General features: G+C 37.3%; 3 protein-coding genes and 2 long non-coding RNA genes across 6 annotated transcripts; 2 read left to right on the top strand and 3 right to left on the bottom strand.

The window, feature by feature from the left end:
• Nucleotides 1–805: 805 nt before the first annotated feature.
• LOC116179862 (kynurenine 3-monooxygenase-like) lies at nucleotides 806–2,989 on the top strand. 2 transcript variants are annotated; one of them, XM_031499725.1, is made up of 6 exons: nucleotides 806–1,385; nucleotides 1,437–1,506; nucleotides 1,552–1,742; nucleotides 1,791–1,839; nucleotides 1,892–2,825; nucleotides 2,867–2,989. In XM_031499725.1, exons 1-5 carry the CDS (start codon nucleotides 1,257–1,259, stop codon nucleotides 1,963–1,965), a joined length of 513 nt encoding a protein of 170 aa, XP_031355585.1. In that variant the 5' UTR covers nucleotides 806–1,256; the 3' UTR covers nucleotides 1,966–2,825; nucleotides 2,867–2,989. The 2 variants fall into 2 exon arrangements, with proteins under 2 accessions (XP_031355585.1, XP_031355584.1); XM_031499724.1 differs by having other exon boundaries at nucleotides 2,879–2,989.
• On the top strand, nucleotides 2,466–2,956 carry LOC116178449 (kynurenine 3-monooxygenase-like). The gene is made up of 2 exons (XM_031497939.1): nucleotides 2,466–2,825; nucleotides 2,879–2,956. Exons 1-2 carry the CDS (start codon nucleotides 2,466–2,468, stop codon nucleotides 2,954–2,956), a joined length of 438 nt encoding a protein of 145 aa, XP_031353799.1.
• A 1,313-nt stretch (nucleotides 2,990–4,302) lies between the features above and the next one.
• On the bottom strand, nucleotides 4,303–5,224 carry LOC116179092 (superoxide dismutase [Mn], mitochondrial-like). Its single transcript, XM_031498803.1, has 3 exons — nucleotides 5,066–5,224; nucleotides 4,833–5,015; nucleotides 4,303–4,782 (listed from the first exon to the last, which is right to left on the bottom strand). Exons 1-3 carry the CDS (start codon nucleotides 5,104–5,106, stop codon nucleotides 4,347–4,349), a joined length of 660 nt encoding a protein of 219 aa, XP_031354663.1. The 5' UTR covers nucleotides 5,107–5,224; the 3' UTR covers nucleotides 4,303–4,346.
• Nucleotides 5,225–8,450: 3,226 nt separating this feature from the next.
• LOC116179093 lies at nucleotides 8,451–9,216 on the bottom strand. Its single transcript, XR_004146954.1, has 2 exons — nucleotides 8,870–9,216; nucleotides 8,451–8,590 (listed from the first exon to the last, which is right to left on the bottom strand). It is a non-coding gene; the product is annotated as an uncharacterized LOC116179093 (long non-coding RNA).
• A 4,801-nt stretch (nucleotides 9,217–14,017) lies between these two features.
• Nucleotides 14,018–15,184, bottom strand: LOC116177647. Its single transcript, XR_004146725.1, has 2 exons — nucleotides 14,436–15,184; nucleotides 14,018–14,157 (listed from the first exon to the last, which is right to left on the bottom strand). It is a non-coding gene; the product is annotated as an uncharacterized LOC116177647 (long non-coding RNA).
• Nucleotides 15,185–19,837: the final 4,653 nt, after the last annotated feature.

Consider the following 19,837-nt stretch of genomic DNA (forward strand, 5'->3'; position numbering starts at 1 on the left):
CTTCAACTAGTGATGCCGCCGAGACGAGACTCAGTCTCGTCTCGTCTCGTCTCGTCTCGAATTTTCGAGACGAGACCGAGGTTCAGTCTCGTCTCGTCTCGTCTCGACGAGACTAAGCATGAGTCTCGAGTCTCGCCGAGACTCTCGTTTGGTCTCGAATTTGTTTGTATTTATTTGTACTGTTTTAGCGGAATAGTCTAAATCGAGAACAAAAAAAGATAAACTTTTGCGAATCGATTTCTAAGAGTTCAAGGATCACTGCGGATTAGAAGTCGTGTTTCCGATTACGAGCTGTCAAAAAATTCCCTGAAAATCGTATGCGATTCTTCGTACATATCTTGTTTAATTGTGCCCACGGACACGGAGGCCATCTTGAGGCCTCCAGTTGTTGTGTTATGAGTATAGCAATTCACAAAAAAACAGTTCAATTAATCCGCTTCTGCGGGCTATTTCCGGCTGGACAAAACTCGGTAGAAAAGAATTTTTCCTTAAAACCCATCGCCCTCAACCTACGGTTATCAATTTCAGGTGGTTTGGTTTTTGGTTTAATTTGCGGAAAAAAATTCACCGGAAGTGCCTATTTTTAATAACATTCCGGCCAGAAAAAGGCTGGCAGAAAACTCATTTTGTGTTATTCAAGCTGCAAGGAATCCAGTAACAAAGATTTCATCTTGTTAGCTTATCACTACTGGTTCCATGCGTCCGGCTCTCGTACCTACTATATTACTCCTATTATTTACTTGTCATGCCTTCGTAGTTCGTGGTCTTTGATATGCTATATGCTCATTGCTCTACCTACATACACTATATTTGGATAGTGTCTCGAGACCAGGCGAGACCAAACGAGACTAGACGAGACGAGACGAGACGAGACTGAACCAGGACGAGACGAGACTCAGACTTGGTCTCGTCTCGAGGTAACGAGACGAGACGAGACTTTCGAAAGTCTCGTCTCGTCTCGTCTCGCGGCAACACTACCTTCAACTCGCTACTACATCCGGAGCACAGCCCACCAGCCGCGAATTAAAAAAATCACGTTTCGTTGTTCACCGACGAAAAATAAGGTTTCGTAGGGAAGCAAAACCAAAAACCGCTCTGTTACGAGATTTTGTTTCTTGTGTTTTTCAAAGGTCTATGCAGAAAATGCGTGTAAGAGAAAATTCTGGTACCTACCTATTTATCAATTTATTCTCTAAAATTATCTTGAGACGTGTACTGACGCACACATTTTTATCTAAATTTGTTAGTGTGGGATTATGTATGTATACACCATGACCCCACAATCTACCGTGAACTTATTACTTAAACTTCCTTTACATTCGGCGTCTAACAGCCAAATGAAGAAGACGGTGAAACTAAAGATTGCGATTATAGGCGGAGGACTTGTACGTCGTTTATCTTTGAGTCAAAATTTGCATTTACGGTAACTGTTGTAGGTGGGTCCGATTTGCGCTTTGTACATGGCGAGACGTGGTTTTCATGTCACAGTCTTTGAGCATAGGCGTGGTGAGCACAGACAAGATATTAGCTTATAACCGATCTTCCGTTAAGATCCCCGCGATTGGGGGTTTGTAGGTGGAAGATCGTATAACTTGGCGGTTTCCCACCGCGCGTTAAGGGCTCTTCGCGAATTAGGCCTGGAGAAGGACGTGCTGAGCGCCAGTGTTGCCATGAACGGTCGATACTTGCATCAGTTGAACAGGAAATATAAAGCGCTCCTCTACGATCCGAAGGATGGCCAAGTTAGGTATCGACAACTCGTATATAATCCTACAATTGTGCTATTTTAGTGCCTTTATTCGATACCCCGCGGAGTTCTGAATAGGATATTGCTCGATGGTTAGAACATAAGGTGCGTCAACACCTTGATCTTATAAACTCTCTTTTTTAGTCTTAACTAAAACGAACAACATCGAAATTGTTTTTGAGCACAAGCTTCTTGCCGCAAAGAGACTGGCCAATTGACACTTTTACAGGAAGTTTTTTGTTGGTGCGCCAGGCTCAAATAAGATACCTGTAACAGAACGAAGAATAATACAACCGTTGAGGTTCAATTCGATTTAATAATAGGAGCAGATGGTGCCCATAGCACTTTAAGACGATGTATGCTCCAAAAGCCCATGTTCAACTACTATCAGTCTTACATAACCCACGGATATATATGGAGTTAAATGTATCTGCAGAACTTGGAGGTCACTTAACGCTAAATTACCTGCATATATGGCCGCGTAATGAGTTAATGTTGATAGCGTTACCAAATTGCGACCAATCGTGGACTATTAGCTTGTTTATGTCTTATGCTGAATTTGAGGAGTTGCGAGATGAGCAACAAGTTCGGGATTTCTTTTCAGAAATGTTCCCCGACATTGTCCCACTACTGGACATGGGGTCGTTAACGCGACGCTTCCTCAAAGATAAACCATCTGCCATCCACTACGTCAAATGTAGTCGATACCATTTTGAAGATGATTGGAGATGCCGCCCACGTAATGGTACCATTTTTCGGTCAAGGGTTGAACGCGGGCTTCGAAGATGTTACCATTCTAAATGAGATACTCAATTCATGCGAAGACGACATACCAAAAGCTCTAGAGACGTTCACCGAGAGAAGACGAAATGACTGCCACGCCATTTCCGACCTCTCGCTGTATAACTACGTCGAATTGCGAGACTTAACTACCCGTCCGTCTTTCCATCTGCGTAAATTCATTGACGACAGCCTTTTTCGTCTATTTCCATCATACTGGCTACCATTATACCAGTCGGTTTCATTTACGAATTTGAGCTATGAGAAATGCGCTCGCAATAGGCGACGACAGGATACGGTATGTAATAGGCTTAACTCAATTTGACTTTGGCTTTGAAGGTCGTTTTTTAGGTTATTTTAGCTACGGCTTTAACCATTTTAGTCGTCGCTGGGGAGCTATTCGCGCGTTTTGTAATGTTCCTATGCTAATTACCTATACTGGCAAGGCAATAAATAAGTACACAATAAGTAATTAAGTTTATTTTAATAGTAAGCATTTATTAGAAAGAAGAGAAAAAGCGCAAGGAGGATAATGAAACGGGCGCAAGGCGTCTTCAAGACGTTACACAAGATGGTGGAATTTTCCGGAACCAAGATGGCGTAGGATTCCGGTTTCGCTGGAACCGTCGGCGGCCGCCTTGATCGTCGCTGTCAACGGCGAACCACTGCACATGGTACTAGAACTGAAAAAAGAGTACACCAAAGTGGGATTAAAAATTACCTATGGAAAAACAAGCGACAGTAGAAGAAAATATAAAAGGTCTAAAAATCGTAGGAAACTTTAAGGAACAGACAAATTCAAATACCTACCTACCTACTTGGGATTTACCGTGCCAAGAGGCAACGACAGAAAAAGAAGTAAAAAAGCAGACTGGCACTAATTAGAACACGTATAAAGCAGTAGCTTAACTCAACTTAATTCAGCCTGCTATACCTAAATAAAAACACAAAAGCCGGATAATCAGTAGGTACAATGGTGCAGAGTACATATAATATATGGCATAGGTAATGTATGGAGCAGAAGTATATGTAACCAACAAGAAAAACAAGGGAAAGCAGCAACGGAAATAGAGTTTTGGAGAAGCCATGTTGCAGGCTAACCAGACTGGATAAAAAAAATACATAGAAGAAAAATGTTAATTTTAGCTCTCGGTTTTTTCACACAACCTCAAGCTAAAATCTAATAATTTTTTCTCTTGTATAATAAATAACTAAAAAATTATTCAAAGCAGCGAGTGTGTCAAAGAATATGACACGTATATATCTCCCATTTGTTATTGAGACGACTTTAAAAATATTATGCGTTAGACGACGATTTCTTAAATTATCCTTATAGTAGGGGAGCTAGCACGAAATCCACTGAACGAGAATGATCAAAATTTTAACCGATGGAGTTCCATTTTGCCCTATCAGAGTATGCTAAAATCGATCGTCTGCCGCCTCACGTCATACGACTTAAGGCGCTGCGGGTACTTCTTGTGGTACCAATTCTGAAAGGTTGTTTTTCGAGAAAATAAGTTATACACCAAATGAAAACGTTGATAATAGCTCTTAAAAAAATATTTAAAAAAAATCGCGCACATTTGATAACTCCGTAAAAAAACAATTCTTAGTCGGTTTTTCACGAACTTTCTACGGATATAACTAGGTTACCGTTGGAAGAATGAAGCTGGTTTTTTTTACAGACAGTATTATCCCACTAATAGTATTGACAACGTGCTACCACCAGAGGGCTCACTGTTAATCTGAATCCTGGTCAATATGAATAAAAAATATACATTCCTTAACATTTATTGCTATAAAAATATGACAAACTTATTCACTTGGTGGCTTTAGCCTTTGCGAATCTCTCTGAAATATCCTTCCAATTGGCAATGTCAAAAACTGCCTTGACATAATCTGGTCGTACATTTTTGTACTGCAAGTAATACGCGTGCTCCCAGACGTCAATACCGAATAATGGTACTAAACCCGTTGTGGCTTGTAACGGATCTTGATTGGCGCACGTTGCTATCTTCAAACGGTGCGTCTTTGTGCAATAACCGAGCCATCCCCATCCGGAGCCTTGAATCGCGACCGTAGCGGCGGATAAATCGTCTTTAAACTTGTCAAAGGAACCAAAGCTCTGGACCATGGCCTGGCAAAGTTCGTCGCTAGCTTTCGTTTGGTTAGGCGAGAGATTTTGCCAGAAGATTGAATGATTAATGTGACCGCCGCCGTTAAACTTCACGGCGGGTTGCAAAGATATCATTGCACTAAAAGTGAAGCATAAATTAAAACAGAAAACGTACAGTAAAATCAGTACGTAATATCGTGCTTCTCTGCTGCGCTCCTTAATTTCTCTTCGGCAAGATTTAAATTGGTTACATAGGTTTGGTGATGTTTCTGGTGATGCAACATCATGATGTCTCGGGATATAATAGGCTCCAAAGCTTCGTAGGAATAGGGCAGTTGGGGAAGTTCATGTTTGGTTCGGATCGGTTGAGTCCTACGGGCACATTTGTTAAGCAGCAATACATGACAACTACTTCGATATACTTGAGAACTGTTGATAGATGACGAAAACTTTTGCCGAACATTTTTCACTCGAATAATGGAAAATTGTCGCCTAGCCGGAAAATTCCCCACGATGACCTTTGTTTTTCCTTGTGAGTTGTGGCTCCGGTATCTACATCTACTGGTAACGATGGCAAATCGCACCTCAATTCAGTGTTTAGTGTACCTATTTTTGATGATATTTATATACCGAGCGGTCCATTTGCAGGAATTAACACGACAACTTCATTTATCATTCATCTATTTTTACACGGTTTGTTGAATTTGTTGAATGAATTGACATGAATGGGAGAGGTTCCACTCTGTATATTACGCGTTGTGACAATGCGATAGGATCTAGTTTCCCAAGAATGGGGAAAAAAATTAGACCAAAACGCGTTGTCGTACCCAAAACCCGACACCAGTACATGTACCTACTGTGCCAGTACCTACTCATGAGCTATTGTTTCGCGTTGTGGGGGTATGTATCTTGGTTTGCTTACTTGACGTTGTGGTAATAAGAATTAGCCATAGAGCCTTTAAATGAAACAGTAAATGGAAAATCCAACTTTTGTTCAAGAAATAACATTCAACCCTTATGTAAATAAAAATGTACTTTGAAATGTCCACACAGGAACCACACTTAAAAAAGTTGCAGTACCTCTCGGGAAAAACACTTGAATGTGTCAATTTCAACCATTACCCGACCGTCATACTTTGTCGAGAAGACGTCAAATGACGGCGACGGGTTACGTCAGAGTGGAAGGGAGAACTAATTACATATATTACTAACAGTAAAGAAAACGAAAATAATTCAAACAATTTTATTGATACTGTATAATAACAGAAATAATTGAATTAATTAATGTAGCGGTAACACCATCTTGGATTCAAGGTTTACAGCAGGTTCTGAAAACGATTGAGCAAGGATTGTCGGCCTTAATGTCGCTGAAACATAAAATAAATGTCAGTTAATAGTTCTTAAGTTAAGTTTGGGAATGAAATAAGAACATCTCTATTGCAAATATTGTTGAACTATAGAGGAGGCAGTTAGAATACAATTTCATTGCAGATTCAATATTCGTTAGCTACCGTTAATTATATACATACAAAGAAATTCAAAAAGAGCATACCATTGTTCAGATCCTGCAGGACACTCTTTAAGCCATAATTCACAGGTACAATTCTCTTTCGTCTTTTGTCCGCTGCAGTCAGCCATTGACAAGGCAACAAACGCCAATACCAAAAGAGTACAAATAATGAGACCTTTCATGCTGAACACCTTTCTGTCTGTCTACCGTAATTCATTGCTATATATACCTATACTGCAGGAAATTGGGTATAATCTTGTTACTTATCATGTCACATATTCGATTAGTTGCACTTAAGATAAGCTATTTTCGTCTAAAAACAATTCGAAAACATTTTTGGGTCCAACGGTTAATTCTTTCAAAAAATGTCTTTCTCCATAAGTCATCGCGAAGAAAGTTGAAGGTAGTGCTGTTGCGCAGATATAGTTACAAAAAGCGTGTAGTGGAGAGAAATTTTGCAACACTTGGGATTGGCGCACGAGTGCACACTGATTTATTAGCTTTATGTTTTGTATTAGTTTTAATTATACAAAATACGTTTTTATTTGATTTAATATGAAAAATATTTATGACATATCATTCGATATATTTGTTATCTGATTACTTGATAATAATGAAATTTTAATACATTACAGATTCTCCCACACTTATTAAAAAATTGAAATTGAATATTTTTGAATTACTTCTTCTGTATATATTCTAACAAGTATCTAGGTGGTTGTCGATACCTCTCAGATCTCCGTAGTATAGGTTCTTCTGGTGCTGGTCTCCTTATATCTTCTAATACAGGTCGCTCTATTTGCTGTCGGGGTTGTATAATCATCATTTCGTCCATTCCCTCAGTCTACTGTTTGTCTGTAATACTCTCCTGTCGATCGTCTTGGAATGTCATTGTTTTCTTTGGAGGGACGCTTGTTCTGGCAAGCTGGTCTATATGCCTCTTTAAGCTGTAACCATTATCTAATTTAATTTGATAATGTAGTCGTCCAAATTTTTGTTCAATAGTTCCGAATTTCCATGTGGGTTTGTTGTCTGCATACCATCGTGCTTGTACCCTCTCTCCCACACTATAATTTCGAATATTATGATGAAATATTTTGTTACCAACACTTCCTTTTGGCGGTCGCATCGCATCAAGTTTTATACGGATATCTCTTCCTAAGTATAATTGCGCTGGTGTTTTTCCACATTGTAGAGGGGTTGCTCGATATCTAAAAAGTATTTCTCTAATTTTCACGTGCATCGATAATTTCTCTTCTGCCATAGCTGTAAGTTTACGTTTGAGGGTTTGTATGTTTCTTTCAGCCAGGCCATTTGTTGATGGATGTCCAGGTGCAGTAAATTTCTGGATGATACCGTTTCTTGTACAAAATTCATGAAACATTGTACTTTGAAATATTGAAGCATTGTCAGATACCAATACTTTTGGTAACCCATGCGTACAAAAAATTTCTTGCAATAAATGTATGGTATTTTCGGATGTAGGTGCTTGTTTTATTGGTTTAATTTCGGCCCATTTTGATTTTGCATCTACTACAACGAAGAAATGGAAACCCTGGAAAGGTCCTGCATAATCCATATGGATCCTATAGAAATTTTCTTGAGGTTCTTCCCAGTGATCCAGTGGTGCCTTTTCTGGATTCTTCCTTATGAGAGCACAACTTTTACATAATTTTACCAATTGTTCGATGTCCTTATCGATGTTTTTCCAATAGCAGTATTTTCTTGCAAGTTGTTTCATTTTTACTATACCTATATGGGTATGATGTAGTTCCCTTAGTACTTCTGAACGAAGATTTTCTGGTATTACGATTCGATTACCTTTGAATATTATTCCACTTTCATTTCCCGATCCATTGACTGGCACTGCTATGTGGCAAAACTGTCAGAGAAAAAAAAGGAACTAAGCTGCCTGCGGACTGGGAAGATCTTAAGATCTCTCACCGCAGGTATAAGGACCATATTCGAAGGTCTAAACGAGGATCATGGAGGACCTTCTGTGGTAACATGGAGGGTCTTCCTGAAGTTCAAAAACTTCGTAAATGTATCTAAATACACTTTCAATTTGACAACTGTGTATTCTTTTTCGATATTTATGAATTAGATCGAATAGAAGAGGGGACCAATTGCTTCATGGCTTTAGAAGCTTGTCACTAGATGTCGCTACTCTGATTTTAATTTTTTAGTTCACAGTACCCACCAGGGTCCGCCAGAATACCATACAAATTTGTACTGTTTCTATTCTGAGTAAGCCTTAATCTGTAAACTGAACTACTACTAACATTAAAGAAACAGTAAATAATTCAAACAATTTTATTGATATTGTATAATAACAGAAATAATTGAATTAATTAATGTAGAGGTAACACCATCTCGGTTTCAAGGTTTGCAACACGTTTTGAAAATGATTGAGCAAGGATTGTCGGACTTAACGTCGCTGAAACATAAAATAAATATCAATTAATAGTTCTTAAGTTAAGTTTGGGAATGAAATAAGAACATTTCTATTGCAATTAAAACTTACGTTGGCAATTATTATTACGTACCTAGGTATTCATAACAGTTATTGTGAAAAGATAAAAATAATACTACAATTTCTCAAATCAATAATTAAAGAGTCATTACTACTTTCTTAAAATACAATTTCATGTCAGATTCGATATTCGTTAGCTACCGTTAATTATAATACATACAAAGAAATTCAAAAAGAGCATACCATTGTTCAGATCCTGCAGGACACTCTTTAAGCCATAATTCACAGGTGCAATTCTCTTTCGTCTTTTGTCCGCTGCAGTCAGCCATTGACAGACCAACAAACGCCAATACCAAAAGAGTACAAATAATGAGACCTTTCATGTTGAACACCTTTCTGTCTATCCACGATAATTCATGGCTATATATACCTATACTGCAGGAAATTGGGTATAATCTTGTTACTTATCATGTCACATATTCGATTAGTTGCACTTATAAGATAAGCTATTTTCACTTATAATTGCACAAGAGGTTTGTATTTTACCGAGTAAATTTGGGTTGTTTAGGTAATGAAAATCTGTTGCCTAGCAATTAGACGAGAAAAACTGTCAACTAATAAAAATGCGACACCGCAGGTGGAGCATTTTTAGGTTGACAGTTTTTCGAGTCCAATTGCTAAAAGGAAACAGATTTGAATTGCCACAACCCAAATTTATTCGGTTTAAATACAAACCTCGAGTGTAATTCGGCAGGACAATTTAACGAACAAGAAATTCACCAAACTAATCAATTATTGACAGACGTCAAACTAGTCATATGGGTAAGGATAATGCGATTATTGGTTCGAAAATGAATAAGTGAAAAAACCACTAGTGCATTTGTCGCTGGAAAAGTTGCAGGTAACTTTTGCCGCTGTCAAAGTGACAATTACACTGCGGCTTATGTGATTTTTTATACATGAGTTGAATTGTCGTCTAAAAACAATTCGAAAACATTTTTGGGACCAACGGTTAATTCTTTCAAAAAATATCTTGCTCCATAAGTCATCGCGAAGAAAGTTGAAGGCAATGCTATTGCGCAGATAGTCACAAAAAACGTGTAGTGGAGGGAAATGTTGCAACACTTGGAATTGGCGCACGAGTGCACAGTTATTTATTAGCTTTAGAAGCAAGTTCGATCGGATTACGAAACAGATAATACACTTGCCACCTTATGATCCTTAGACATGTAAAATAATCCATAGTGTTCTCTATCCAAAACCTAGCTAAAAGTTTTAAAGCAAAATTCAGCCAAAACCGATAAATGCGTACTAATTTCGCTGAGAAAACTTCCCAATATATAGCCTTGATGCAAGTGCAAAAATCCTCGTCTTGGACTCGGATTTTTATTGCCACTAGCACTCACGCTTCTTGTTGAAATATTACTTAGTAACGTGTTTTTTCAAAAAATTAAATGCCCTTATGATATTGCGTACGAATAATATGTGAATTCATTTTACGTAATAGTTATTTGTTTCATAAGTACGAAAAAAGTAATTTTGAAACCGTTATTAGTTTTACTTTCATTCAAAGTGCTTACATATGATATTTCATTTAAATGCTTTCAAAAATAAGAAAATTGGCATTGCGCATGTCCAAAAGAATATTTTGGAGACGTCGTTAATGTTACTTATATTTGTAGTGTTTACATATAAAGTTTTTTTTTATTGAAATGTCTTCATAAATAAACAAGTAGGTACAAATTGTGCACAGCCCCTGTGCAGGCAAAGTGCATTTTTTTAAACACCCCTACGAAATTTCTTCCATAAATAAGAAAGTTGGCACTGCACATCCCACACAAAACCAAATTTGGAAAATGGTGTTAAATTTGCCTTTATTCCAAGTGGCTATGTATCAAATTTTATTTAAATGCCCAATGGTTATATTTCTTCCAAGCGTCCCAATCGCCCTTTGTAGGTACTTTCCTTTGACAATTCAGTCTTAAGATATAAGGAATTATAACCGATCGGGGATCGAGGAGGAAGACTATGGTTAGTATAAATTATTTTTTTCCTCGGGACCTTTCATTAGAGTACCATGAAGGATAAAACTAAAATCTCACTGATCTCGAAAAAGAATCGCACGGGAAAGTTATAGTTTGTAGAAACCAATTTATTTCGATGAGATCCTTTCATTAGAATACCTACCATGAAGGGTGGAACATGTGTTTACAACCCCCCTCCCCTATTTTCTAAAGTTTAACTTGGCACCACTAAAGGCATGCGTATGCAAAATCTGAGACGAATTGGTTGTCGTATATAAAAGTTATGCACGTTTAACTTTCAAAAACAGCATCTCAGGAAATAATTCGTGGGAGGGCCCCCCTTTTAGACAGCGAAATTTGATGGCCGTCTGGCACACCTTCAAGTTATAGGTTACCTACTGCAAAAAATTCCAGGACTCTAGAAGTAGTTCAAAACGTCAGAAGTGGGTCCGGACGGACGGACGGACAAAACGCAAACAATAGCACATTTTTTTTAATTCTTAAAAAATGCGCTAAAAAGCTAACATTGCACATGGGTTAAACCAAATGTTTGACACTGCGCATGCGCAAAACCAATAAATATCGGTATGCACAAAATTCGTGGACGACGAAGCCCTTTCAAATGAGATCCATATCACCCAAATCGGTTCATTCGTGTAAAATATACATGTAACCGACGACAAAGTGCATCCAATCGCGATTTTTCACTTTGAAGAAAATACGCTAAAATGTATCTCTCATGGAATTGCGTCTGGCCAGGAAGATAGGTCAAGTTGTGTAAACGAGTCACTCTCAAGCTATCTGAAGGTGATGTTAGTGCTGCTGCTTGAGATGTCCGCTCCTCTGAAGCAAAGAGTAACTATTCTTTGTCTGAAGTTATCGCTAAATATTACACCGAAACGTGGAACTGGAATGCACTTGAATCTAAACACCCACCAATTCATAGAGAGGCTGAGGCAAATTATTCTCCTGTCCCTGTTCTTGACGACGTAATTGTTGATCTCCATTAAACACCCTATGAAATTATAAATAAACCTCTTTACAGTTTCCCTAGAAGTTCATACACCAATATATAGTGAAGCCAGGTATCAACGGGGTAATGCGACTCATTCCGCGTTCTAATGATTTTAGTAGGTACTATTTTCTGATTGTATGTAAATATTTATAGTTTCTTTAATTCCTATTTTTAAAAAAAGTGTTTTAATATCAATAAAAATTATTTAATTGAGTCTTCAAATTTAATTTGAGGGCAGTTAAAAATAGAACTATTGTGGTGAACAACGTAATTTCTACTGATAACTAAGTAGAGATATCACACCTATTTACGATAAATAAAAGTGTTTACAATAATTAGTAGGCCTCTTATATCCTTTGTCAGAAAGAAGTGAGGCAACGGTTGCTATATACCTATCAAATCAGTCCACTTATACTTGTTATTCGATAATTTTAGATAAATGACGTATGTATTTTATAAAAAAAATATTCTATACTTATCTACTATTATGTTAATAAATAATAACTAACTGACATACCAGCGCAGAATAAATTGACAGGGCGTTATTTGCCATTCAGAATATATCTATAGATTCAAATCACGAATGTATACGACCGTGATTCAGATTAACAGTTGGACCTCTGGTGGCAGCACATTGTTATTACTATTGGTGGGTTAAGACGGACATTTTGTTTAGTTACAGTGGTCTAAAGTAATCAATATTGTAGTTTTTAGTTTTTACGGCGTAAAAGTATAAATACACTTGCAAACATTTTATTACAATCAATGTAATTACTAATTACACCTGTTTAAATCATCACATTTTATGACGGTACCTTATTCTTCAAGAATTTTAAATGTAATCAGTGCAGCTTGGCAACCAACAATAACATAACTCTAAACCGGCATATTCACATTCGATTAGGTATACCAATACCTTTTTTATTCATTGGGTATACCACAAATAATAAGTAAACTTTCAATCGTCAAGAATGCCTATAGTGTTCAAATTGTGGTCAGTATACTTGCGAACGTAGTGTTGTACGAGTGCGCTACAAATTGAATGATAAATTGTGATCTTTATTGGTAATAAGAAAATTAAGTTAATATGCGGGTTCAGGTCAATTCAAAACAGCCTCGAGTTCTTACGCAAAGGGCCTTTCAGGTAGGATAGGATTGATGGGTTATATTTTCAAATCTCAAAAACGGCAGGATAAATTCAATTCACTTTAAAATTAGTAGAATAAGGTGAACTTTTTATTTAATAAATAACTTATTAATCAAGATATCACCAACACTGGGCGTACAAGAGCCGCATTTTGCAGTAGGACTGACCACACAATTTCCGTCGCTTTTCAGCGAACTGCAGTTCCATTTCCATCCGCATATGAAATACTGTACCACACGTACACGGACGTTCACGGTAGTCGAAACGCGCATCTGCAGTCAACTCTCTGCATAAGCCCCTAAGGATGTATACACTGTAAATAGGTTATTCAATATGTAAAAAACCTTTGGAGCAAAGTATTATATGCGCCTGGAACGCGAAGAGGGTTGAAAATTACTGTTATAGTGTTATTCCTTCCCCCTTCCGTATTTATGCAAGGTAGCTGGTAGGGAATGTAACAGATGCACATTAACGTAGAATTATGGCCAACTGTAGACGCAAAAGATGTAGACTAGCTTGAGTTGTATATTTATATAGACGTAGATACTACGTTATTAGGTACCTATATGGTAACTCGTTTTAGATAGGTAGTTCAACAACTTTCACCCTTGCTCTTCAACAACAAGTAATAAATAGTTAACATTTGTTGTCAAGAACTTGTGTGATAATTTGCTGAAAAGGATTTATTAGGTACCTCTTGGAACAGAAATTTTAGTTCTAAAGAGATTTTTGAGCAAAAATAACCAGCCCAAATGGCAACCAAAACCAAACATTTCTTACGACAAATTGTTACGGAAGGATTTTTTGCAAAGTGTTATAACATCTACCGTTGAATAAGTAATCATTTCCTACTTATTCAATGCATCTACAAAGCGGACCAAAGTTCCACTCTGCACTTCTGAGTTTTATACTTAATTTGTAAGCATTGTTAATTAATTCAATGTAAATATGTCTAAATAGGTACACTTTCAATTTGACAACTGTGTATTCTTTATCGATATTTATGAATTACATCGAATAGAAGAGGGGACTAATTGCTTCATGGCTTTAGAAGCTTGTCACTAGATGTCGCTACTCTAATTTTAATCTTTTAGTTCACAGTATCCACCAGGGTCCGCCAAAATACCATACAAATTTGTACTGTTTCTATTCTGAGTAAGCCTTAATCTGTAAACTGAACTACTACTAACATTAAAGAAACAGTAAATAATTCAAACAATTTTATTGATATTGTATAATAACAGAAATAATTGAATTAATTAATGTAGAGGTAACACCATCTCGGTTTCAAGGTTTGCAACACGTTTTGAAAATGATTGAGCAAGGATTGTCGGACTTAACGTCGCTGAAACATAAAATAAATATCAATTAATAGTTCTTAAGTTAAGTTTGGGAATGAAATAAGAACATTTCTATTGCAATTAAAACTTACGTTGGCAATTATTATTACGTACCTAGGTATTCATAACAGTTACGGTGAAAAGATTAAAATAATGCTACAATTTCTCAAATCAATAATTAAAGAGTCATTACTACTTTCTTAAAATACAATTTCATGTCAGATTCGATATTCGTTAGCTACCGTTAATTATATACATACAAACAAATTCAAAAAGAGCATACCATTGTTCAGATCCTGCAGGGCACTCTTTAAGCCATAATTCACAGGTGCAATTTTCTTTCGTCTTTTGTCCGCTGCAGTCAGCCATTGACAAGCCAACAAACGCCAATACCAAAAGAGTACAAATAATGAGACCTTTCATGTTGAACACCTTTCTGTCTGTCCACCGTAATTCATTGCTATATATACCTATACTGCAGGAAATTGGGTATAATCTGATTACTTATCATGTCACATATTCGATTAGTTGCACTTAAAATAAGCTATTTTCGTCTAAAAACAATTCGAAAACAATTTTGGGTCCAATGGTTAATTCTTTCAAAAAATGCCTTGCTCCATAAGTCATCACTCATCACGAAGAAAGTTAAAGGTAATGCTGTTGCGCAGATAGTCACAAAAAACGTGTAGTGGAGAGAAATTTTGCAACACTTCACTGTTTCGCAAAGATTACAGGCATCTATGCAAAACATAGTGCTGCCGTCTTTTTTCTTTACTAGCACCACAGGTGAGGTCCAAGAGCTGCTGGATGGTTCAATTATTCCTTCTCTAGTCATGTCGCCGATGATTTTATGGGCTTCGTCGTGTTTGGCCCATGGTAACCTTCTGGGATGTTGCTCGATAGGTTGGGCATCTCCCGTAGGTATTTATTTTATGTGATATTGTTTTGGTCGACAAGTCTTTTCTGAAGTAAACACGTCTTGGTAGCGGCAAATTAACCTTCTAGCCTGGCCCTTTTCGCTTGCTGGCAGATTCTTGCATAAGTCTTGATTGAAGCCTTTCAAAGTGTCATCAATCTTGACTGTATTTACACAACGCGCGATTGTAGCTACTGGGGCACACGTTCCAATCTCAGTGCCCTTCTTAAACATGGTCGGGAATGAGTTGACGATGCTCACCCCTTCCCGTCGACCCGTTTTAATTTTCCTGTGGTTGCTGCGCTTTTGGGGAATTTCTTCTAATGTGTCCATTTTTACCACAGGCCCCAGCATCGCAGTCCTCGGTCGTTTTGTTTGTTGCTGTTCCAACCTCTAATTGCTCCAATATTTTCTCTATTTCTTCCATAGTTGCGTACTTATCTTCTGTAGCTATAGTGAGCACGCGAGCATTACCAGGAGGGTCTATGTTCTGATGTCACGCAAGTTTCAAAGCTTGTTGCATTTTCACGTCGCGAACACCATTGATGAACGTCCGCACCGCCAGCTGCTCTATATAACTTTCTGGAGCCGTATGATACCCAATATTGTCATCACGGCTATATCGGCTTCGAGTTTCGTCTGATTTTTGGGTTCTGTTTTTTAATTGGGCGTATTATTAGGTACACCAGCCTTAAATGTTTATCCCCATAAGAGCTTCCAACCGTGATACAATTTGTTCAAAATCATTCTTCTGGTGTTCCGGAATCGTACGTGTCTCAAGTAAATGGGGTAGAACTGTGATACGTGCTCATGCAGTCTATGCTTGGTCACCCTGTACAATATATGGTAGAAAGGTAGCCTTGTAAAGTAAGATTCGAATTAATTAAGTCGAACGAAGGAACTAAGCATCTTAGGTATTTATTCCGCTTGGTCAGGGCAAATGTAGAGTAATATAATAAAGATATTTGTAATTTTTTTCGCATACATTGGCTTTTTTGGTAGTTTCTTAGTTTTTGAGAAAGAATTAAACTACTCATTTTATAATTTTTCTAAATTTGCACTTTTCTCAGAAAGTAGGTAAGCTCCATAACGAAAAATGTTAAATATAAAAAAAATGTGCCTTGATCAGCTGTACAAAAAAGTCTCATCCATTTTTTGGGTCAGAGGTAAATATACTCCGAAAATCAGCAGTTTTATTAAAATTTGACATATTTGACCGCTCCTCCCAACCTTAAGCCACGGGATCTCGCTGGTAGACATGACTTTTGCTACTGCACTATGTATCAGGATTCAGGATACTTTACATAAACAATCGGCTATGTAGCGATAAGTAACTTTTTTCCGTAGCCAGCCCTTAAGGAAAATAGAATGGATCCCAGCACGGTGTATGCTTTTATAAACCCTTAAAAGCTTTTGTGAACGTTTAAGCATAGTTACAAGCCTGTAAGAGTCTCAAACGTGGGTTTCGCCCAAAAGGTCCCCATGAATTTTACAGAAGTCTTTAAGATATTCCCTTCTCTTAATGAACCTTTAGGCGATGTTGTGGGTTAAGTGCGCTCAAACGTAGCTGTCGAATTAAGACCCTCTTTTTGAATGCTTTAACGTCTGAGGCTTGTAGTATTTACGATCTGTTAAGCGGCCTTAAGAATCGCCGATAATCACAAAAATTTCCAAAACCGTCTCATACAACAGTTTTTTAATCCTTCAATAGATGTTAAAGCTCACCGAAAACTCTCAAAAGATTTAACAATATTTAAGAGCTTTAAAGCCTGGTACACACCTCCGATTTTTCGACGTGCGGGGCCAGTGCAGCACCGCGACGCGACGGCAGCCGCAAAACTTGATTCAGACGATGCGGTTAAATAACGAAGTCCGTATTCTGTTGATGTCTAGTGTGGACGTGTAGAGCAAGAAAAGTGGGATTGCGGCGTATACTTAATTTATTTAAATGTTGTATCAAGTAACGCAACTCCGGCACCGCAGCGGCCCGCCGCATGTCAAAAGATTGGATCTGTGCACCGAGCCTTAAGACACAGCCTTAAGAGTCCGTTTTCACGTATCTCCAAGAACTTTTAATAGCCTACACGAGTATAACCGAAGCCACCATTACGGTGGCTTCGGTATAACATACGGATCTAAAATTATTGAATAACAAGTATAAGTGGATTGATTTGATAGGTGTATATCAAACGTTACCTAACTCCTTGCTGAAAATTGATAAGGGCATTATAATTGTTGTAAACACTTTTATTTATTGATATCTTGACTTTGTTATCAACAGAAATTACGTTGTTCATAATAGCTACCTACCTTTTCTGTTTTTAACTGATTTACCTACATTAAATTTTATGACGTAGGTAATTGATTCATTTTTGAAAACTTTTTTTAAATGGAAATTAAGGAAACTATAAACATTTACATATAATCAGAAAATAGTACTAAAATCATTAGAACATTAGAAAATTGATAAGGGCATTATAATTGTTGTAAACACTTTTATTTATTGATATCTTGACTTTGTTATCAACAGAAATTACGTTGTTCATAATAGCTACCTACCTTTTCTGTTTTTAACTGATTTACCTAAATTAAATTTTATGACGTAGGTAGGTAGCAGCGAAGGATTGAGCTTCTCCTCTTCTGGTACAGCTCTATTTAACAGAAGCTATTCTCGAAAATTCTATGAGTTATGGCGTGATCGTGGCGTCATCAAGATACCACACATTCAGGTCTGAGTTACAACACCGCCAGCACCATATCTAAGCATAGGGATATTACATAATTGTAAATAAGTTCCATACATAACAGCCTTTTGAAAAAAAATTAATAAATAAACTGCACCAATATAGACAACGAGCGACAAAGTCACTTCCGGTTGACAAATACTGACCAAAATTTAATCAATTAGTCCCTTTGACCATTGTCTACTTATTGCTGCAAACAGAATTAGAAATTCAAAACCGTTAGTGAGATATCGTGTCCACAGGCCGACGGACAGAAAGTCCAAAATCAAAACTCGCTTTTTGTCGCTCGTTAATAATGTTCATAATAGCAATTTGCCCATACTTTGTTTCACTGGTGCTGAAAATGACGTTATAAATGTGATTATCTCTTCATTGCATTGGATAGAGAACATTGTGGATTTTTACACGTCTAAACACCATAAGGTGGCAAGTATATTATCTGTTCCGTAATCCGACCGAACTTGCTTCTAAAGCTAATAAATTAGTGTGCACTCGTGCGCCAATCTTAAGTGTTGCAAAATTTCTCTCCACTACACGTTTTTTGTAACTATATCTGCGCAACAGCACTACCTTCAACTTTCTTCCCGATGACTTATGGAGCAAGACATTTTTTGAAAGAATTAACCGTTGGACCCAAAATTGTTTTCGAATTGTTTATAGACGAAAATAACTTATCTCAAGTGCAACTAATCGAATGTGTGACATGATAAGTAATAAGATTATACCCGATTTCCTGCAGTACAGGTATACATACAGGGTGACAATTTGAAAACTTACCACCCCCCATATCTTAGTAAATAAACGAGATATTTAAAAAAATTAAAATTCGTTTCGGTAATTCGGAGGGGGAATCACAATGACATAGTTGGCGACGCACCCCCTCACACCCCCTGCGCCCCAGCAACCCCAACTTTTAAATCTTAAATAGTGACCCCCCATGTGTGATACGTCGTTGGAAAACTCTGAAAAAATGCTTTCCAACCATACCAAATAGCATTACATTTAGGTTAGTAATTATCGTGCAAATCAAAAAATAAACATGGAAAATCGTATTTAACTTGAACTTCCAAAGCCGGCTCGACAGCAACTCATTTTTGATCGCCAGTTATAATCTATTCTCAAACTCTTGTCGAACCTTTCCAATGTTGGTTTTGCAATATTTCGACATTCTTGAATTATTCTCTGTCTTAGTTCGTCCATGTTCGCCGGTTGCGTTTTAAATACGACAGATTTCAAATGTATCATATTAGTTTATTTTTGATTTGCACGAAAATTACTAACCTAAATGTAATGCTATTTGGTATGGTTGGAAAGCATTTTTTCAGAGCTTTCCAACGACGTATCACACATGGGGGGTCACTATTTATGATTTAAAAGTTGGGGTGGCTGGGGCGCAGGGGGTTGGAGGGGGTGCGTCGCCAACTATGTCATTGTGATTCCCCCTCCGAATTACCGAAACGGATTTTGATTTTTTTAAATATCTCGTTTATTTACTAAGATATGGGGGGTGGTAAGTTTTCAAATTGTCACCCTGTATATAGCCATGAATTACGGTGGATAGACAGAAAGGTGTTCAACATGAAAGGTCTCATTATTTGTACTCTTTTGGTATTGGCGTTTGTTGGCCTGTCAATGGCTGACTGCAGCGGACAAAAGACGAAAGAGAATTGCACCTGTGAATTATGGCTTAAAGAGTGCCCTGCAGGATCTAAACAATGGTATGCTCTTTTTGAATTTCTTTGTATGTATATAATTAACGATAGCTAACAAATACCGAATCTGCAATGAAATTGTATTCTAAGAAAGTAGTAACGTTGAGTGAAAAATAGTAACGACTCTTTAATTATCGATTTGAGGAATTGAAGTGTTATTTTTATCTTTTCACCGTAACTATTATGAATACCTAGGTATGTACCTACGTAATAATAATTGCCAAGGTAAATTTAACTGCCTCCTCTTTAGTTCAACAATATTTGCAATAGAGATGTTCTTATTTCATTCCCAAACTTAACTTAAGAACTATTA

This window comes from Photinus pyralis, unplaced genomic scaffold, assembly GCF_008802855.1.
Source record: "Photinus pyralis isolate 1611_PpyrPB1 unplaced genomic scaffold, Ppyr1.3 Ppyr1.4_LG8, whole genome shotgun sequence".
Classification (NCBI taxonomy): Eukaryota; Metazoa; Arthropoda; class Insecta; order Coleoptera; family Lampyridae; genus Photinus; species Photinus pyralis.

Coding starts and splice junctions, on each gene's coding strand:
- LOC116178449 (XM_031497939.1), top strand. CDS start 2,466: ATGATTGGAGATGCCGCCCACGTAATGGTACCATTTTTCGGTCAAGGG. Junction 2,826..2,878: donor ATAGGCGACGACAGGATACG/GTATGTAATAGG, acceptor GTCGTTTTTTAG/GTTATTTTAGCTACGGCTTT.
- LOC116179092 (XM_031498803.1), bottom strand. CDS start 5,106: ATGTTCGGCAAAAGTTTTCGTCATCTATCAACAGTTCTCAA. Junction 5,016..5,065: donor CATCTATCAACAGTTCTCAA/GTATATCGAAGT, acceptor ATGTGCCCGTAG/GACTCAACCGATCCGAACCA. Junction 4,783..4,832: donor GCAGAGAAGCACGATATTAC/GTACTGATTTTA, acceptor CTTCACTTTTAG/TGCAATGATATCTTTGCAAC.
- LOC116179862 (XM_031499725.1), top strand. CDS start 1,257: ATGTATGTATACACCATGACCCCACAATCTACCGTGAACTTATTACTT. Junction 1,386..1,436: donor CGATTATAGGCGGAGGACTT/GTACGTCGTTTA, acceptor TAACTGTTGTAG/GTGGGTCCGATTTGCGCTTT. Junction 1,743..1,790: donor ACGATCCGAAGGATGGCCAA/GTTAGGTATCGA, acceptor GTGCTATTTTAG/TGCCTTTATTCGATACCCCG.